General features: G+C 40.0%; 1 protein-coding gene across 14 annotated transcripts in view; it reads left to right on the forward strand.

The window, feature by feature from the left end:
• Positions 1-16177, forward strand: part of GTDC1 (glycosyltransferase like domain containing 1) — a 201022-nt gene that overhangs the window by 41600 nt on the left and 143245 nt on the right. For 12 of the 14 annotated variants that reach the window (XR_006018285.1, XR_006018284.1, XM_042041591.1 and 9 more), the window contains one exon: positions 12306-12516. Coding sequence is in view for 10 of the 14 variants with exons in the window: in XM_042041591.1 (XP_041897525.1) it covers positions 12335-12516 (182 nt within the window). In the remaining 4 variants the exon portion in view is untranslated. Of the gene's footprint in view, positions 1-12305; positions 12517-16177 lie in introns of those variants that run through there. The other 2 variants (XM_042041594.1, XM_042041585.1) reach the window with 2 other exon arrangements.

A 16177-nucleotide genomic window follows, 5' to 3' on the forward strand; every position in this document is an offset into this window, starting at 1 on the left:
CTCTGTTGGCACTGCAAAGCTGAATAAATCATCTATATTCCATTTTTGTTTCCATTGTAAGGTAAATTCCTTAGAGTCTGCCTATATACACACAAAACCAAACCAAGTATTTTTCTGTCATCAAACACTGTGTCAAGGTTTCTAGGACTGAAGTGTAGTATTTAGAGACTGGGGGCTTTGGAATAACAAGTCAGTAGGCAACAATAGTCAGAAATATGTGAAATTCTGTGTATGCATGAATGTGTCTCTATGGTATAATTTAAGCAACCCTGTAATGTGGTCAGGAGGAAATTTTTGGGAAAATTGTTGACAAAAGTAATTGAGTGAAATAGTGTTGAGTGATAAGAAAATCAGTGGGGGATTAGCCTTGCTAAACCTTGTTTCTGAAGCTCTTTTCCCTATTCAGATAGGATATAGTCAAAATAACCATTCTAGTTACAGTCAAAGGAAACGCTGTGTGTATTTCCCAGCACGTTTCTTAGAATCCACTGTGCCTGTAGACTCCAACTTTACAAACGTAGTGGTGTGTCAGCAACATCCCAGGTGTCATTATAAATGCCAGCAGTATGTAAGTGGTATTTGTAAATAAGCCCAAACAAGTGAAATGGTCTGTGTTAGTCAACCATTCTGCACCTTGGATACATTGAAGGCTGATGCTTGGTTGAGTAGCTAAACTAAATATCAAGTGGTGTTACACAGCTTGAAAAGAAACTCAGCTCTAAAGAGAAAAAGCAGACTTTTTTTCTAAGTCATTCTGTTAATGCCCAAGAAGATGTTTCCGTGAGTGTTAAGAAACCAACTGTGTATAGACTCTAGGAAAAATGGTTTATGGATGTCTCTTGCCCATGCTCATTCAGAGCTTCAATGGGGAGGCAGAGTGATGCAGCTCTGAAGAGTAGCTTGAATCATCTTGCATGAATATTGCTCTCTCCAAGGATATTGGCATGCAAAACAGATTCTGTTCATCTTAGAGGATGTTGAATGCACCTCACACATGGCTTCATAACCACTTTGAGATGAACAGGCAGAGTCTGGATTAGGTTCTTGTCAGTGGAAGCATGTGTGTGATCAATGCAGATAGGTGGAAATAATTCCTTTTTCTCAAAGCATTTGCTTGGTATTGCTTAATTTGGGTACCCTGTCTGTGTTTTTTTCCACCATGTATATTTTCTGGAGGGAACTTATTCTTCCCTTTCCTGCCCTTTTCCCTCTCTCAATTATGTTTTATCTCCAGTGGTCAAAGTGGGAGAGTGGAGTGTCTTCCAGATTTATTTCTGCTTTAAATGTGGGGCTAAATCAGTTTCATAAGCAACTTCAAGTATCTATTGCTGACAAAGCTTTGTGGGATCAGTCTCTTAAACACTGATGGGAAGATGGGATCTGAAAAGATTTAGAAAGACCTGCACCATTCATTCTGTGGAAAGGCCCATGTAATGCCTCTCTTGGCTTCAGATCCACTTACTAAAAGTGATTTTTGAAAATCACAGCATAAATCGATAACTGAATATAGGTTTAATGTTACCTCCACAACCCAAGCACTTCCAAATCTCTAATCTCACTCTATTATCAGTTTGAAGCCATTCCCCCTTGTCCTGTCACTCCACCCCTTGTCCCCAGTCCCTCTCCAGCTCTCCTGGAGCCCCTCTGGGCACTGGAAGGGGCTCTAAGGTTTCCCCAAAGCATTCTTTGCTCCAGGTGAACATTCCTAGCTCTCCCTGCCTGGATTCAGAGCTGAGGGGCTCCAGCTCTCAGAGCATCCTCGTGGCCTCCTTTGGATCCACTCCAACAGGTCCATGTCCTTTGTACATAAAAAACAACCAGGAGTTTCAGCTGTAGCATTGCTGCGGGTCTGATTGCACATGAAATACTGTTGTGAGGTAACACTGCCTTGATTACAGAGGTATTCCCAAACTCTCCATATTCTGCTGCTGTCCATACCTCCAAGAGCTGCTTATGGCTGCTGTGAATGCTTAACTAGTGGTATTGCCAAAAATTTCCCAATGGCCAGAGTAACTGCACAACCCTGATGTCTTTAGTAGGAGTCAGAACAGCTCTTTAACTTGCTGGCAAAGCCTGGGATCTTTGTGGCTTTGAAATGAAGAAGTGGGAATATTAAGCACAGACTTTGCGTGCGTGAGGTGTGAGCGGTTTCTTGTGTTGCCTTGTAATGGTATTTCTGGGATTTTTATCAGCAGTGTCAGCAAGAGCACCTACTAATAGCCAGCTAAAGTTTAAATAGTTAGGATCTTCCAGTAATGACCTTAAAATAGTTTCTTCAGCTCTGAGCCCTGCAGTGAATATTTTTTTTCCTCTGCACTCCTGTAGTCCTGGCTATTATAAACCATACTTAATGTTCCTGAGCTCCCAATCCTGGAAGTGTTCAAGGCCAGGCTGGGTGGGGTGTGGAGCAGTCTGGCCTAGTGTAAGGTGTCCTTGCCTGCAGGGTTGGAACAAGATAACCTTTAAGGTCTCTTCAAACCCAAACTATTCTGTGATTCTTAGTGTTGTACCAGTGTGTGGGAGGAATGTGCTGGGTTCTGCAGGTTCTGTGGTGGTATAAGTGGAAGTAGCTAAGTGACAGCATAATTTTGGTTTAGTTGAGCAGGATGTTTTATTTTGATAAGGACTTTCAGGTTTTGAAGAAAAGTTCCAAGTGTGGCCAGTTGCTCAAGCAGAGTAAATGGTTTTTAGACTCTTTTTAGACAGGTGCAGAAATGATTCCCAAGCGACCCTAAAGCTGAAATCCTAAGTGAGTTGTACTGATACCTTAGTGATTTATAATGAAGTCAAATTTAAAAAAATCCCTGTTTTTAGTTGTTTTTTTTAAAGACTGCAGTGCTGATGGTGGGTTATAGCCAGAATTTCTTATGTGCAATAAAAGCCAAGGTTTTAAGGCCCCTGCTTTTTTGAGCATAATGATTTTAATGGCACTTTTCAGCCATCTGAGAAACTTCAAGGAAAAAATTTACATCTTGATGTCCTCTGTGAGTGTCCTTGCCTTGTTTTATCTGTGGCACTGCTAAAAAGGGCCACACTTGTTTCATGTCTGTTAGGGTCTCCCCCAGACATGAATATTTATTCGCTTTGCAGTATCTGTTTTGAAAACATCAGCTCAGAACCTAAACTTGTTTACAAAACAACCAAAATAACCTTCCAAAACAGATTGTTTTGAGATGCTTGTGTATCGCTTTTATTCATGGAAAACAAATATTTCCTGCAATGCTCACCATTTCAATTGGCAGATGATACCAGACATGTTTATTTAACTTGTGTCAGTGTTTTTCAGCTTTCTGCAATGTGTGTATCCATAGATACTTCCCAGTGGAGGAGGCAGACCCCTTAACTTTCTGATACTTGTGAAGTAAAATAAAATGTATGAATACACTTTTCTTCATTGCTTTAAGCCAATCCTTGAAGTGTTTTGCAAGCTCTGCAGACAAGAGGATGGAAACAAGTGACTTAAGTCATTAAATTTGCTATTCTTGGGTCAGCAGAGATGCTGGGGAACACTTGCAGTGAGCTGTCAGAAAGCATTTTGGCCAGAATCTGCAGCCTTTAATATTTTTAGAGCCCTTTTAGAGGGCTTAGTGAAAGCCTGGTAGGGAAATTATTTACAGGAAACAGGGTGCTGCACCACTAAATCAAATTGGCAACTCCCATTGTGCTAGTTTTATAAATTGATGTGGGTAACATATCATCTGCATGTCAAGTTGGAAATAGGATATAAATATTGTTAACATGGAAAAATATGTTTAGTGCTGTATGAAGCCCTCGTTCAGTGTTGTGTGGTGTTTGCTATTGACTCTGCGAGCTTCCGAGGGGTTTCTGAAAGCCATAACGTGGTGCTGACTGCACAGAAGTTAATGAGAGGTGTTTCTGTTCTCGTGGCCATAGCGTGAAGCCTTGGTTCAGCTCTCTCCTGAGGTGAAAAGAATTGGGCAAGTGAAAGACCAAAATGTTATTGCATTTGTTGAAATTTAGTACTTAATATTTGAAACTGAGGACTTTTTTGTACAGGTAGCATTTAATCCTTGAAGTTACTTAGTGAATCACAAGAGCGTCATACCCACACTTCTGTATGGATCTAGTACTTAAATGTTGCATCTTAGAAACAAACAATAATGTGGTCATTTATTGTCTTCCCTTGGTGAAGGATTTTATAGGTTGGCAAAATCCTCATAACTGTCATTTAAATTGCTTGTGTTGCAGGTCTTAAGGTGAAAAGCATGGCAGGTACATTTGGCTCCCCTTTTTGAAGTCCATTTTCCATCGTGGTTGAAATAAATTTTGGAGTAATCTTACATGTCTTGTGAACTTTGCATCACAGAATGGTTTGGGTTGGAAGAGACCGTAAAACTCCTTCTGTTCCACCCCCTGCCATGGGCAGGGATACCTTCCACTATCCCTGATTGCTCTAAGCCCTGCCCGACGTGGCTTTGGACACTTCCAGGGATGGGGCAACCTGTGCCAGGTCCTCCCCACCCTCACAGGGAAGAATTTTGTCCTCATATCTCATCTAACCCTGTCAGTGTGAATCTGTTCCCTGTGTCCTGTCCCTCCATCCCTTGTCCCCAGTCCCTCTTCAGCTCTCCTGGAGCTCCTTTAGGCCCTGGAAGGGGCTCTAAGGTTTCCCCAGAGCCTTCTCTTCTCCAGGGGAACACCCCCAGCTCTCCCAGCCTGGCTTTACCAAGTCCACATCCCTCTTTTACTGAGGACCCTAGACCCGGATGCAGCTCTGCAGGTGACATCTCATGGGAGCAGAGGGGCAGAATCCGCTCTCTCAACCTGCTGCCCCCATGGCTTTGGATGCAGCCCAGGACAGGGTTGGCTTTCTGGCCAGCTGCCCTCAGAATTGCTCCTGTGTGTGGGACCCCTCCCTGATTTCACAGTTGAACTTGATTTGACAGTAGATCTCATTCCATCCTCTTCGTGGACTCAAGGTGTGACTGAAGATGCAGATCCTTTCATCACATATTCAAAGGGATACCTTCTGACTGCAAAATAAATCTGGCTTGTGCCCACTCAAGTGTTGCTGCCAAACATCTCAGGCTACCAAGCCTAATGTTTAAATTAACTCTTGCAATTCCAGCTTTTGTACAAGAGCAGTTGAAGTTCTCAATCCCAAATTTTGTTGATACAAGAGTGATTTGCTCTTCACTTAGTGTTTTGCTACTTCAAGTTTGCTGGGGAAAACAAACCAACTTTTTCATGTAGGGTGATTTTTATTACCTCACAGAGTGACTAATGATGTCTTCTAGCAAGTGCTTTGGCTTTTAATCAATCAGCTAATATGAACTGTAGACTGTGACTTTCAAATAAAATTAGTTAAAATATTTGTGACTTTTTAAAAATGAATACGTATGTTCCTTAACTGGCCATGAATGCACATTGTAATTCTTACCTTTCTGTACAGAAACTGGTCTGAAACTCAGAGTGTGTGGAGCACATTTCTCATCATATTCCTAATAAATCGGGGGAATTTCAAAATGCCAGCCCATTATTACCAGACTGGGACTTTTTCTATAATAGGGAACTAGCAACTAATATGTCTCCTGTCAAGTTTAAAAATAGTGCTACATCTCCCATTACCACACCTATTAGTTCCCTCTCCTCTCAGAGATACTCTAAATCAAGGATCCTTCATCTATTTAAACTTAATGTAAGCATCATCAGTGCTATTAAATTTACAGTCATAGGTGCAGCACTGGAAATGTTGAGTCCTGTAAACTGTGTTGATCCTTCAAGTACTATAAACATGCTGCAAGTAAGTTGGATAAAGCCAATGTACCATTTAACAACTTTAGCAGTCTCTGTTAAAATCAGCTTTCATTTTTCCAGGCTTCTGAATTACATGGCAAATGGGAGCTTATAATTAACTGTTAAATCAGAATAACTAATTTTCTCTCAAATCCAATTGCAAACCTGGCATACTCTCATATGAGGTTATACTCTCATATTAGATCTGTATTTTTTTTTTATTTTCCCTTTTTTAATAAAATCCTGTTAATGGTGAAAGAGCTGCTCAAAAGAATGTAAAACTTTTTGTGAAGGTAATTATTTAATACCTGCTACTCTGCAGCATACTCATGTCAACTTCTATAAATGTATTTGGACAATTAAAGGGAGGAGACAGAGGAACAAACCCTGTGGAAGAGTTAATTGGTTTTTCTGGTGATGGGTGATCGTGGCTGTAGTGGTTTCCCTGGTGGAGTGTGGCCCTGGTTCTCCATCACACCTCTTCTGTGTCTCTTTCCCTTCTGTTTTGCCTTTCTTTGGAAGAAAATCATATTGTAATTAAATATTAACAATGCTTTATTTGCCTTTGTTAATCTGAATTTGTGAAAATAGTTTTACAGAGTACTGAGTATCCCTCATACCCTGTCCTAAGCAGTATTTAGTCCCGTGTATAGAATTTAGGAGATTCGATTAGACACAAAGAAACCAAGTTGTGTATTGTAATTGCCATTCTCAATGTACTGAGGATCAGCACATCAGTCAGAGAAATTTCCCTGAAAATGTATCTTTGGAGTGCTGTGCTCCAAGGGGGGATGGAGGCTTCCCCACCGAGGTAGTGTTGACTGTTGTGGTTTTGAGTTAACCATAAATGTGATGCACAGATGTCGTGCTCCACTGGAAGAAAAGAATAAATTGCAATAATTTATTCAATATAGATTAAGATCTTCAAAGATGTTGATTGAGGATGGCTAGAAGTATAGATACAAAGTATTTATGACAGTCTCAGACTGTGTCAGGGGAAGAAGGTGCAGAGAGAAGTATAGGGATTAAATTTTTTTTGCTCTTCTGTAGCTGGAAAAAAACAAATTTAATTTACAACAGAAAATTATGAAGGTCATTAGTGCCTTTGCTTAGACAAAATAGTAAAACAATTTAAATACTGAGTTTTAAAATGCATACACTGCATATGCATTAACAACTTTTTCCTAAGGATTTATAGCAGTATTGTTAACTTAGCATTCACAGAGTAATGTGCAGATTTTACAACACGTTACTTTCTAAATGCATAAACTCCAAAAGGAGCCTTTACTGTCTCTTGTGTCAGGGTGTCTCTGGATTGATAGCCATGGGACATCTTCAGACTCTCACTTTCAATTCCTGCTGTTCCATCTCAGGGTTGAAAACACAGGTGTAAGAACTGAACCTGGCAATCCTCACAGTTCGCTTAAAATCAAACCAATTCTTTAAAAATTTTATTGTTTGCAATTCTGATTGCATCATAGCATCAGAGAATGGTTTGGGTTGGAAGGGACCTTAAAGCCCATCCAGATCCACCCCCTGCCACGAACAGGGACACCTTCCCCTGTCCCAGGGTGCTCCAAGCCCCATCCAACCTGGTCTTGGACACTTCCAGGGATGGGGCAGCCACAGCTTCTCTGGGAATGCTGTGCCAGGGCCTCCCCACCCTCACAGGGAAGATTTTCCTCCTAATTTCTAATCTAAACCTACCTTCCTGCAGTTTAAAGCTGTTCCTCTTGTTCTATCACTCCATGCCCTTGTATGAGTAGATCATAAGCACAGTAAAAACGAGATGTGGTGTTTTAGTGAAACCAAAGCAGGCTGGGCAATCCATGCAGGTTTCATTCCTTGCTGCCTCCAGGTAATGATAGATTTTGGCATTCTGTAGGTGTTTGCAACTCTCAGGTTGTATGCATGGACTAGACTGTGGCTTATGGGTGTCACCAGTAAATTAACGTTACTGCTGCTCAGCCATCCAAATACAGGTGAACGATTTTGGTTTACCACATTCTCAAAAGAAGTGGAGGACTTCTTGCTTTTTCCAGTTGATTTATATAAAAGATAAATTGTCATTTTCGCTTATGCAGTTTAGTAATGACAAACCTCAGAGCCGGTACTTTTGGGTGATCTAAATTCAAGTTAAATTTTGGTCAAACCTTAAAATGTGATTGTGTTTAAGGTACAGCTCCAGGGTTTCAGTGAGTCACTGTCATGCGTGGGAGGGCAATGCAGGCTCTTTCAATCTCTGTATGTGTGTGTATTTACACCACCTCCCCACTTCAGGTGGGGATGGGAGGGTGAAGGGGCAGAGAAGGAAAGGTAAAGATTCTTAATAGTCCTTTGGAAAATCCTGTTTTATTGCAGCATGGAGCATGGAAATTTTTTGCCTGTATCGGCCATTGCAGTGTGTTTATGTGAAACCATCAAAGGTTTAAGTATGTTGATGTCCACAGTTCGTACCTGGTGGGTTTTGCCGTGGGTTGAGTTATGAGACGCTGAACCACGTGTGCTCGGATACGGTGGTGGAATAAATTTCTCATACGTGTGGGACTGTGACGGTTAAAACAACCATTACTGAAACTATATACCTTACTTCCTGTAACTAATAGCAGATCTCTACCTGTGGAATATATTAACAATTATTCCTTTGGGTTTGGATGGTTGCTCAGCTGTTTTGTTGGACAGATATTTAAACGTGATCTGTAATTTATGTTGTCTGAGTACGTCAATGAACAGAGCTAATTATGGCTTCTTGATGTGAGCTGTGCTGATGTTTGTGAAACCACACTTCTGTAAGACAGAGTGAATGTGTGTTTTTTAATAAATTGTGGAAAATGATGGGTTTTCTCTGCCTAGGTTGGTTAACAAAAATACCTAAGTTGGTGTTCACCTAGAGTTTAAAAAGAAGCCATGGTTTTGTGGCTGGTTGAACAGTTAATTCTTCTGTCCTTTTAAAGTAAATTTTTATTTATTACTCTGTACAGTACTCTGACTTCCTTTTAAAAGGAAATTATTAGTTCAAACAGCAGTGGCCCTTTCAGGGACTCCATCACTTGCCATGTTTCAGTGTGGGGTAGAACTGCAGCAAGTGACAAAAGTCCTGGCTGAATGTCACTGTGAGCTGCTGGCTTTGAGACAGCACCTAATTACCCACCTACACTTCTCAGTACTTCAGTATACCTCTGTATTAGTCATGTCATTTTGACACTGTTACCACTTGGAAGGATTTTTTCTGTCAGATGTGTAATGTGTATCCTGAAGAATGTGCTGCTCTGTATGGTAAAGACAGAGTAGGAAACTTTCAAAGGAAAGGATCCTGCAGCTGTTGTGGATGGGGTTGAGCTGTTTGAGGAACACCCAGGATTGCTGGCTCCAGAGAGGAAATACTGTAATGAGAAAGGGGAAGCAGTTCTGTTTTTCTAATATTTGTTGTTTTCTTTGAAATGGGGAAAAGAATACCTGGAGTGATTTATATTTAATTGAGGATTGCATTCCATCAGATACGGTGAATGTTCTCAGGCCATTTATCAGCTGTGTCTTTTGGAGACCGCTGAGGAGTTTATGGTACATATTTACCTTAACTTGGCTGGGTCAAGGGAAATAAAGCAAAAATAATAGCTGTTATTTTTGTATGTGAACAAAACTGGAAGTCATGTGGGTGAAATATGAGCCAAATGACTCTGTTCTACCTCCTCTGTGTCTTTCTAAGTACAAGAAATTATTAGTTATATATAATATAATTTCCTTAGCATTATCAGTGTATCTTTTAAAAACAGAAAATTTATTGACTTTTTCATTGCTCCATCTTAGTCAAGCCCTGAAGTGAAGGTGACATGTATTGTACTGCCATTATCCTTTAGTAGTATCTTACGTAGGTAGCATCTTATTTAAAAACAAACAACAAAAAAGAATAAAATAAACCATATACTCCTTCTTAAATAACATTATAACATTTTTTTCTAAATTGAATTTGATGTATATTCCTGGTAATGTACAGAGATCACAAGACAACAGAATCCAACAAATGCTAGTGAGGATTTCAATAAGCAGCACCTAAATTTTTTTGGGTGAGTGAGTTTTGTAAGAAAACCTTTGAGCTTTAGGTCGTCTCTGAAAAAAATGTGTCATTGCTGATTGTCACCCTCACGGGCTGCTGCCACGGGGTCTGTGAGTGTTATTGTGAAGAATTACATATCAAGAGCTATCTTAACACCCACTCCACGACACATCCACGATTTCAACCCAGTTTCCCAATGTAAATAGCCAAAGGGGGTTTATTGTATGGCAATACTTGTGTAATATTTGCATCATGCAGTTTTACTAATAGATCTAAAGGTAGGTAAATGCAGAATAATTAACTAAATGTCAGGGTCTTTAAGCAGGAGGAAACACGAGGACTGAGCAATCTCTTACCGTCAGCATGTACAGTCATTCTCTGTCCCCATGAGGGATGTACAGTGAAAACTGGTGCAAAATAAAACCAAAGAGCACAGTGTGGGTTCAGCTAAACCTGGTGATAAAACCAGTTTCAGAACTAGTCTGGTGAAGTGTGATTTGATCAGATGCTTCATGAACAAATTGTTTTATTACTGATACTGCTAATGATTTGTAAATTAGTTGCAAGCCTCCCCGAGTGACTGACTCAGTGGCATTTACCAACTTTTCACATACCCCCGTTTTTAGGGGCTGAATTTATAAAACATTAGTCCTTTGAATTAAATTTTCGGTGGCATTTGATGACAAGCATAGCATGATTAATTACAAATTGTTCTTTAGGTGAATAGTGCAGATTCTAAACCACAGCTTGTGTTTTTATAGCAGTTATTACCCTGCCAGCTCCAAAAGGGCTTTGGAGGAGAGAGTATGATTTTGGTTACATCATTGTAAATTCAGAAAACGTCAGTGATCTCAAAAGTGTGATTTTTTTGAAATTAGGTCAGTGGAAAAGAGATCAGAAACTGTTCTGCTACCTGAAAAGAAGCAAGCTCCAAAATGGAGTGAAGTCTCTGCTTCCAGATGGCTTTCTTTTTGATTTTGCAAAGAACATGTTTGTTAAAACAAGTAATTTATTTGAAACATTATGGGGGAGTGAATAATAGAGCAAATGATAACTTGAATCCAGGATGGATTAGGGCAAGAAAGTTGGAGCATGGAATGTTTTTTCTCTTGCTGATTGTTCTGTAATGACCCAGAAGCTCTACGTCACCATTTCATTTGGCACCATGGTGGGCCAACAACAAAAAGCTACCTAAAGGTTTCTTATGTTTTGTTTCCCAATTAAATTGATTTAGTGTTTGAATTTTTGTCACTGGTTAATTATCTTTTGATAGCTGCAGTGCACTTAAAAGGCTTTTCATTTGTTTTCTGCCCTCTGATTGCAGAATACATAATATTTTTATCCTGATCTTGAATCGAACTAGATTTCTCAACTATGGTTGAGATGATGATTGAGATTTTCAAGAGAGTATGTAGTTCTCTGTTGAATTCTCACTTCTTGTCACCAGAGGTTTTGGCAAGATAAGGATTACAGTCTGAAACCACTAGAAATTGCAGGTCAGGAAATGGGTGTAAGGTCTTGCAATGTATAGTGTCAAACACAAGTTCTGAGTAACTGAGTTTAGTAGAGAGTCCATCCTTCTTCGGGAGTGTTGAGAGAGAAACCATGAGAGAGCTGTTTATGGATGGTGAACACCTTTCAGAGTTTTGTTTTCAGCTTTTGTGTGTGATGGTTTTGCTCAAAGCATGTGAAAAGCAGCTTTTGAGTACCCCAAGGGTGTGACTCATGAGGGCGATGAGCAATAGTCACCGGGTTTTCATCTGTCCCCTTGCTTTGGGCAGCACATTCTGCATCCTGTTTGCTAGCAGCTCTGTGGCTGCTTATCTCAGAGCTTCCTTGAACCTCCTCTAGTGTTCTCTTCCACCCACTTTGGAGTATTCAGAAGAAATAAGATGGTTTGCATCTTCTGTTTTTGCTGGGGTGGTGATCCCAGCTCCCAGTGATGCAGGAGAGTGTCCTTGGGGGATGCCCCAACTGCATCTCCCCAAGCTGCTCTGCCTTTAAGTCACTTACCCAAATCACTGTTACTAGCAACTGTTCTGGCTGAAGTGTGTTTGAATTGCTCTCTAATTTTCTCTGCCACCAGGAAGAGGAGGGAAACCTATATAAGAATGAATAAGCTACATCCTAAGCTATGGAATAATTGACAGTATTTCAGAGTTAGTGTGTAAAGTAAAGGTGCTTTTAGATACCTGATTGAAAACGAACCCATAAATCTATAATACAATGTGTTCTTAAGTCCTGCACATTTTGATTCATTTAAAAATTACAGACAGTATCTTTTAAAGGTCAAAATAGTCTAGTCATCGTAATTGCTAAGTAGCCTTTTCTGAAGTAAACTCATTAATACAATATTAAGGTTTAATTTTATGGGAAAAATGAAGACACTATAAGGCCTTGCAATGTGTTTCTTCTTCTTCCAATATAATTTTCTGAAGTAATAATAATAAAGATATGTTTCTAAAGTAAAATATGTCTCTGTTTTCATTTTCAGATTTCAAACAGTTCTGAAGTACTTGGAAAATGAGTGTCCTTCTCATTGAACCCTTTTATGGTGGTTCCCACAAACAGCTGATGGATCTCCTCCAGGAAGAGCTACAAGAAGATTGTGTTCTCTGCACACTTCCAGCTAAGAAGTGGCATTGGAAGGCACGGACTTCTGCTCTTTATTTCATGCAAACAGTGCCAACAAGTTCTAATTACAGGTAAACAAGGGATTGAATAATTTCTAAAATCAAATTACAGAGATGTCTTCAACCAGGTCTCTTGAGCTTAACCTTTGTGTGCATGTGAGGGTGTATGTGGGAGCAATTAGAGACTTGCAGTGGGCAACTCAGGTTTTTCTTCTTGGGGTATAACTGGGAAATTACATGTTTTATTTAGAATTTCCTAGACTCTTTTGTCTTGCATCTCCAGTCCGTGAGAGTCTCTCAGTATCTGGATACCTGATGTCTGTACATGTATGTGTGTCTCTTATTTGAAATTTATCATATGAGCTCAGTTATTCTGAAAGGTTTAAACTGTACTTCACAGATTAGGCTGAGATGGCACAGATATGAACACTGCAAGCTTCCTCACGTGCCCTCCCATGTATCTATTAGCAAGTCTGATTTATCAGTGTCCTGCTCAGGCTGACCTGGAGGATTAAGGGAGCAGTTTTATCTTAATGATGGTCCAGTTCCGTAACATGGCAGCAGCTGTGGGTGTCAATTATACATTTATGTAAGTGGCAAATTTCCAGCAGCTAGAACCTGGGCTGATAAAAGCAGGCTATTTAGGTCAACAAGATAGCTATCATATAGTGAGAATCAGTCACTCCAGAGCCAAGCTGCCTCTAAACCCAGCAGTTTTGCTTGGCCTACCTGATCAGATGAGATGTGGTGAGGTGATTGTCTGGAGCAGTGAGATAGAGCCCTGCTCAGAGCACGCAGAGCCTTGTGGGGGGACTGTACACCTTCAGGGGGAGAGACTGTTCACGTACAGGGTTCTTTTAGCTGCTTTTCAGCAGCAGAATGAGCTTCAGCAGGCCTCTGAGCACACCTGAACGATGTGCCAACAAGTTGCAGTTCAGAATTGGGTCTGGTATTTGTTACCTTGAGTGAGTAGGTGCTTCCTGAGGAAGGAATCTCATTTTTCTAGAGTAGATTTGGGCTGTAGAAGGCTGCATTTGCTCAGTGCTAGCCAGCACAATGCCTAACCCATCTTGGAACACGTAGTGTGTAAATGTACACCTTTTCTGTGCCTGCTTTTGGCTCCCATTTAAAATAATCTCCCACCCCAAGCCGAATGTTATAATTAATTTTCCCTGCTTTGTCTTGTGCGAGGCATTTAGCCTTGGTTTCCTCTTGCCTTCTTTTTGCAACAGTTTTGTTTTGGAGGAGTGTACATGACAAACTGTTATGTAAATTTGTCTTGTATCACAACCACATCCTCCAACGCATCACAATGTTATCTGTGTTCCTTCAAGGTCAGCAGCCCAAGCTGTCCAGCACTAACTGTATTAAACTAATCAGACATCACTCATAGACATACACTTCATTAGTTTAACTTACAGTTACATTGACCTAAGATAACTTAACTCCAATTTGTCAAGTAACCCACATCTTGGGGAAAGGGGGGAGGGAGCGCTGACAAAAAAACCAAAAAAAAAGCAAAATCCCACAAAAAACCCAACAACCCAACAAAAAAACCTCAACTCAGCAGCCTGAAAACTCAGTTGAAGTTAATAAACTTGCAATCTGTCATAGACTTATGTGCAAATACAACCTTTATTGACAGCAAATAAATGTGATCTAACCAATGGAGCATCTTAAGGAGAGGAAAGCGTTTTCTTTGCTGGTGCTGTTCGGGTTGGAGCGGAGGGAATCAAACAGTCAAAGTTGACAAAGATGGGATGGTTAAAATAGAATTTGTACCTTGTCCTCGAAGGCAGCATAAAATTTTAGGATCAAGGGCTGATATGGCTGGTGAGAGGAAAACTGATTAGAGGTACCTTCTACTTTACTTGCACATTTTTAATGTTTGTTTTGTAATTGAATGTTTCGATTATTCTATTAAATTGAAAGTATAAGTGTATCAGACTGCAACCTAGTAAGGATGGCTACTTTCCTATTAGAAAAAACCATTGAGTAAAATTAATGTTAATTCTGTTATTTCTAAGCTTTCCAGTAACCACTGAAGATCAGCTTCCCAGGTAGTAGTTTGCAAAGACAAAATTCCACTGCAAACTGGCAGGACTCTGTGTTTAGAATTGCACATTTAAATATTTCAACCTTCTTGTGAGGTCGTGGAAAATACCAAATTTGCATTACTTATAATATTGACATTATTTACGGAAAAAACCCCTTTCTTTTATAAGTGCTTTTCATAAATGTGACATTTTGTAAATACCTTGTTTTTATTTGTGTGTTTAATAATGCAGAAAGGTCACGGATATTTCAAGTGCAAACACTTCTGATAATGGAGCTGCCTTACTAAATCTTTATGTTCAAACTGTACTTTATTTCAAGATCCTGGTGTGTGTGAGAAGTAATACTGATGCCGTTAAGTCTGATGTTAGATACATTTTAGAGTAGCGTAGATATGTTTTAAAGGACTTAGACTTCTATCCATATAAGCTGATCTTTGGGAGGAAGAAGATTTGTTAGTTTAAATGTGACAGTGAGTTAAGGAGCAGTCTTAAAAAGTGCTTTTGAAACAAAGGATGCAGTGCAGAGCTGTGGATGTTAAATTCAGATACTCTGCAGTGAGCAGAGAGTTTCTGTGATGAACTTGCTAATTGTTTTATCAGAGAACAGACATGTCCTCCCTTGAGCAAGAACTAAAGCTGAGTTGGTAACAAACAGGGCATTTAATGTAACTTTTGTGAGCTGTACGGCCGCTCTCTTGGTGTGCGGTACCATCATGTTCTGAAGAACGTGGAGATTTCCCCAGGACTGTCACAGGGAGAAGGTGTCCTCACCCTCCACAGGGAGCATGCAGAGCTGTTACGGAAGATACCGGACACTCAGTGTTTGATCTGCAGTACTGCGTGGATTTATATTAATTCCCCAATGCAAAGTCTGTGCTGCATTTCTCCAGAAAAGTGTTGCTTTTCTGTTCTCCTGGCTTTGTTGAGCAGTGTGTTAAACCAGCTCATGTCTTCCTTCATCTCCTGAGAGGAGCATGGGAGTCCTGAGGAACGGGAAGCCTGGGCGTGCAGAGTCCCTTCAACTTGGAAGGCCAGAAGGAGAATATGAAGGTGGATCACTTGCCTATAAAATTTGAAATGGTCTCATAGATTGATGTGCAGCAGCCACAGATTGAGTTTTAATTGCTGTAGAGTCACACACAATTTTTCCTTAATTAGAAAGGAGGTGTTTGGATGTTGTGTTTGTACGAGTAGTTTCATTCTTGTGGTGGTAGTTTCCAAATCACAGCATTTGAAATGCATTGAAAAAGGGAGGAATTACTGTCTGCTTTCTCTAGACAAGGCTTTCAACAATCTGAGAGTTTTGTGAGCAGTTGGTGGGATATTATCTTCTTCATTCCATCGATTTGGAAGGTCCAGCAGAGCCTCCTCAGGCTGCTGTCACTCTGCAAAACTGCTGTGTTCACTGCTTTGTCTCCCAACTTCCTTCAGACAGCTTCAACTCCTTGATAAATGTGGATGTCTGATCTTTAGCCTAAAGTTGTTTTCCATAGCACACAGTGACTATTTTGTAATTCTAGAAAATGTGTAAAAAAAAAAAAAAAATTTAGCCTTGTTTTTCTTCTTGACTCGAGGATAGTTCTCAAATTTGAAAATGCTGTTTCACAATTTATTGAAAAAAAAAAGCTTTCATTTTTCTTGTAGCTATTTTCTTTCTTACAGTGAACAATCTATTA

The sequence above is a fragment of the Corvus kubaryi genome, unplaced genomic scaffold (assembly GCF_017639235.1).
Source record: "Corvus kubaryi isolate FWS band 111438036 unplaced genomic scaffold, C.kubaryi_AGA036_p1.0 37396, whole genome shotgun sequence".
Lineage (NCBI taxonomy): Eukaryota > Metazoa > Chordata > Aves > Passeriformes > Corvidae > Corvus > Corvus kubaryi.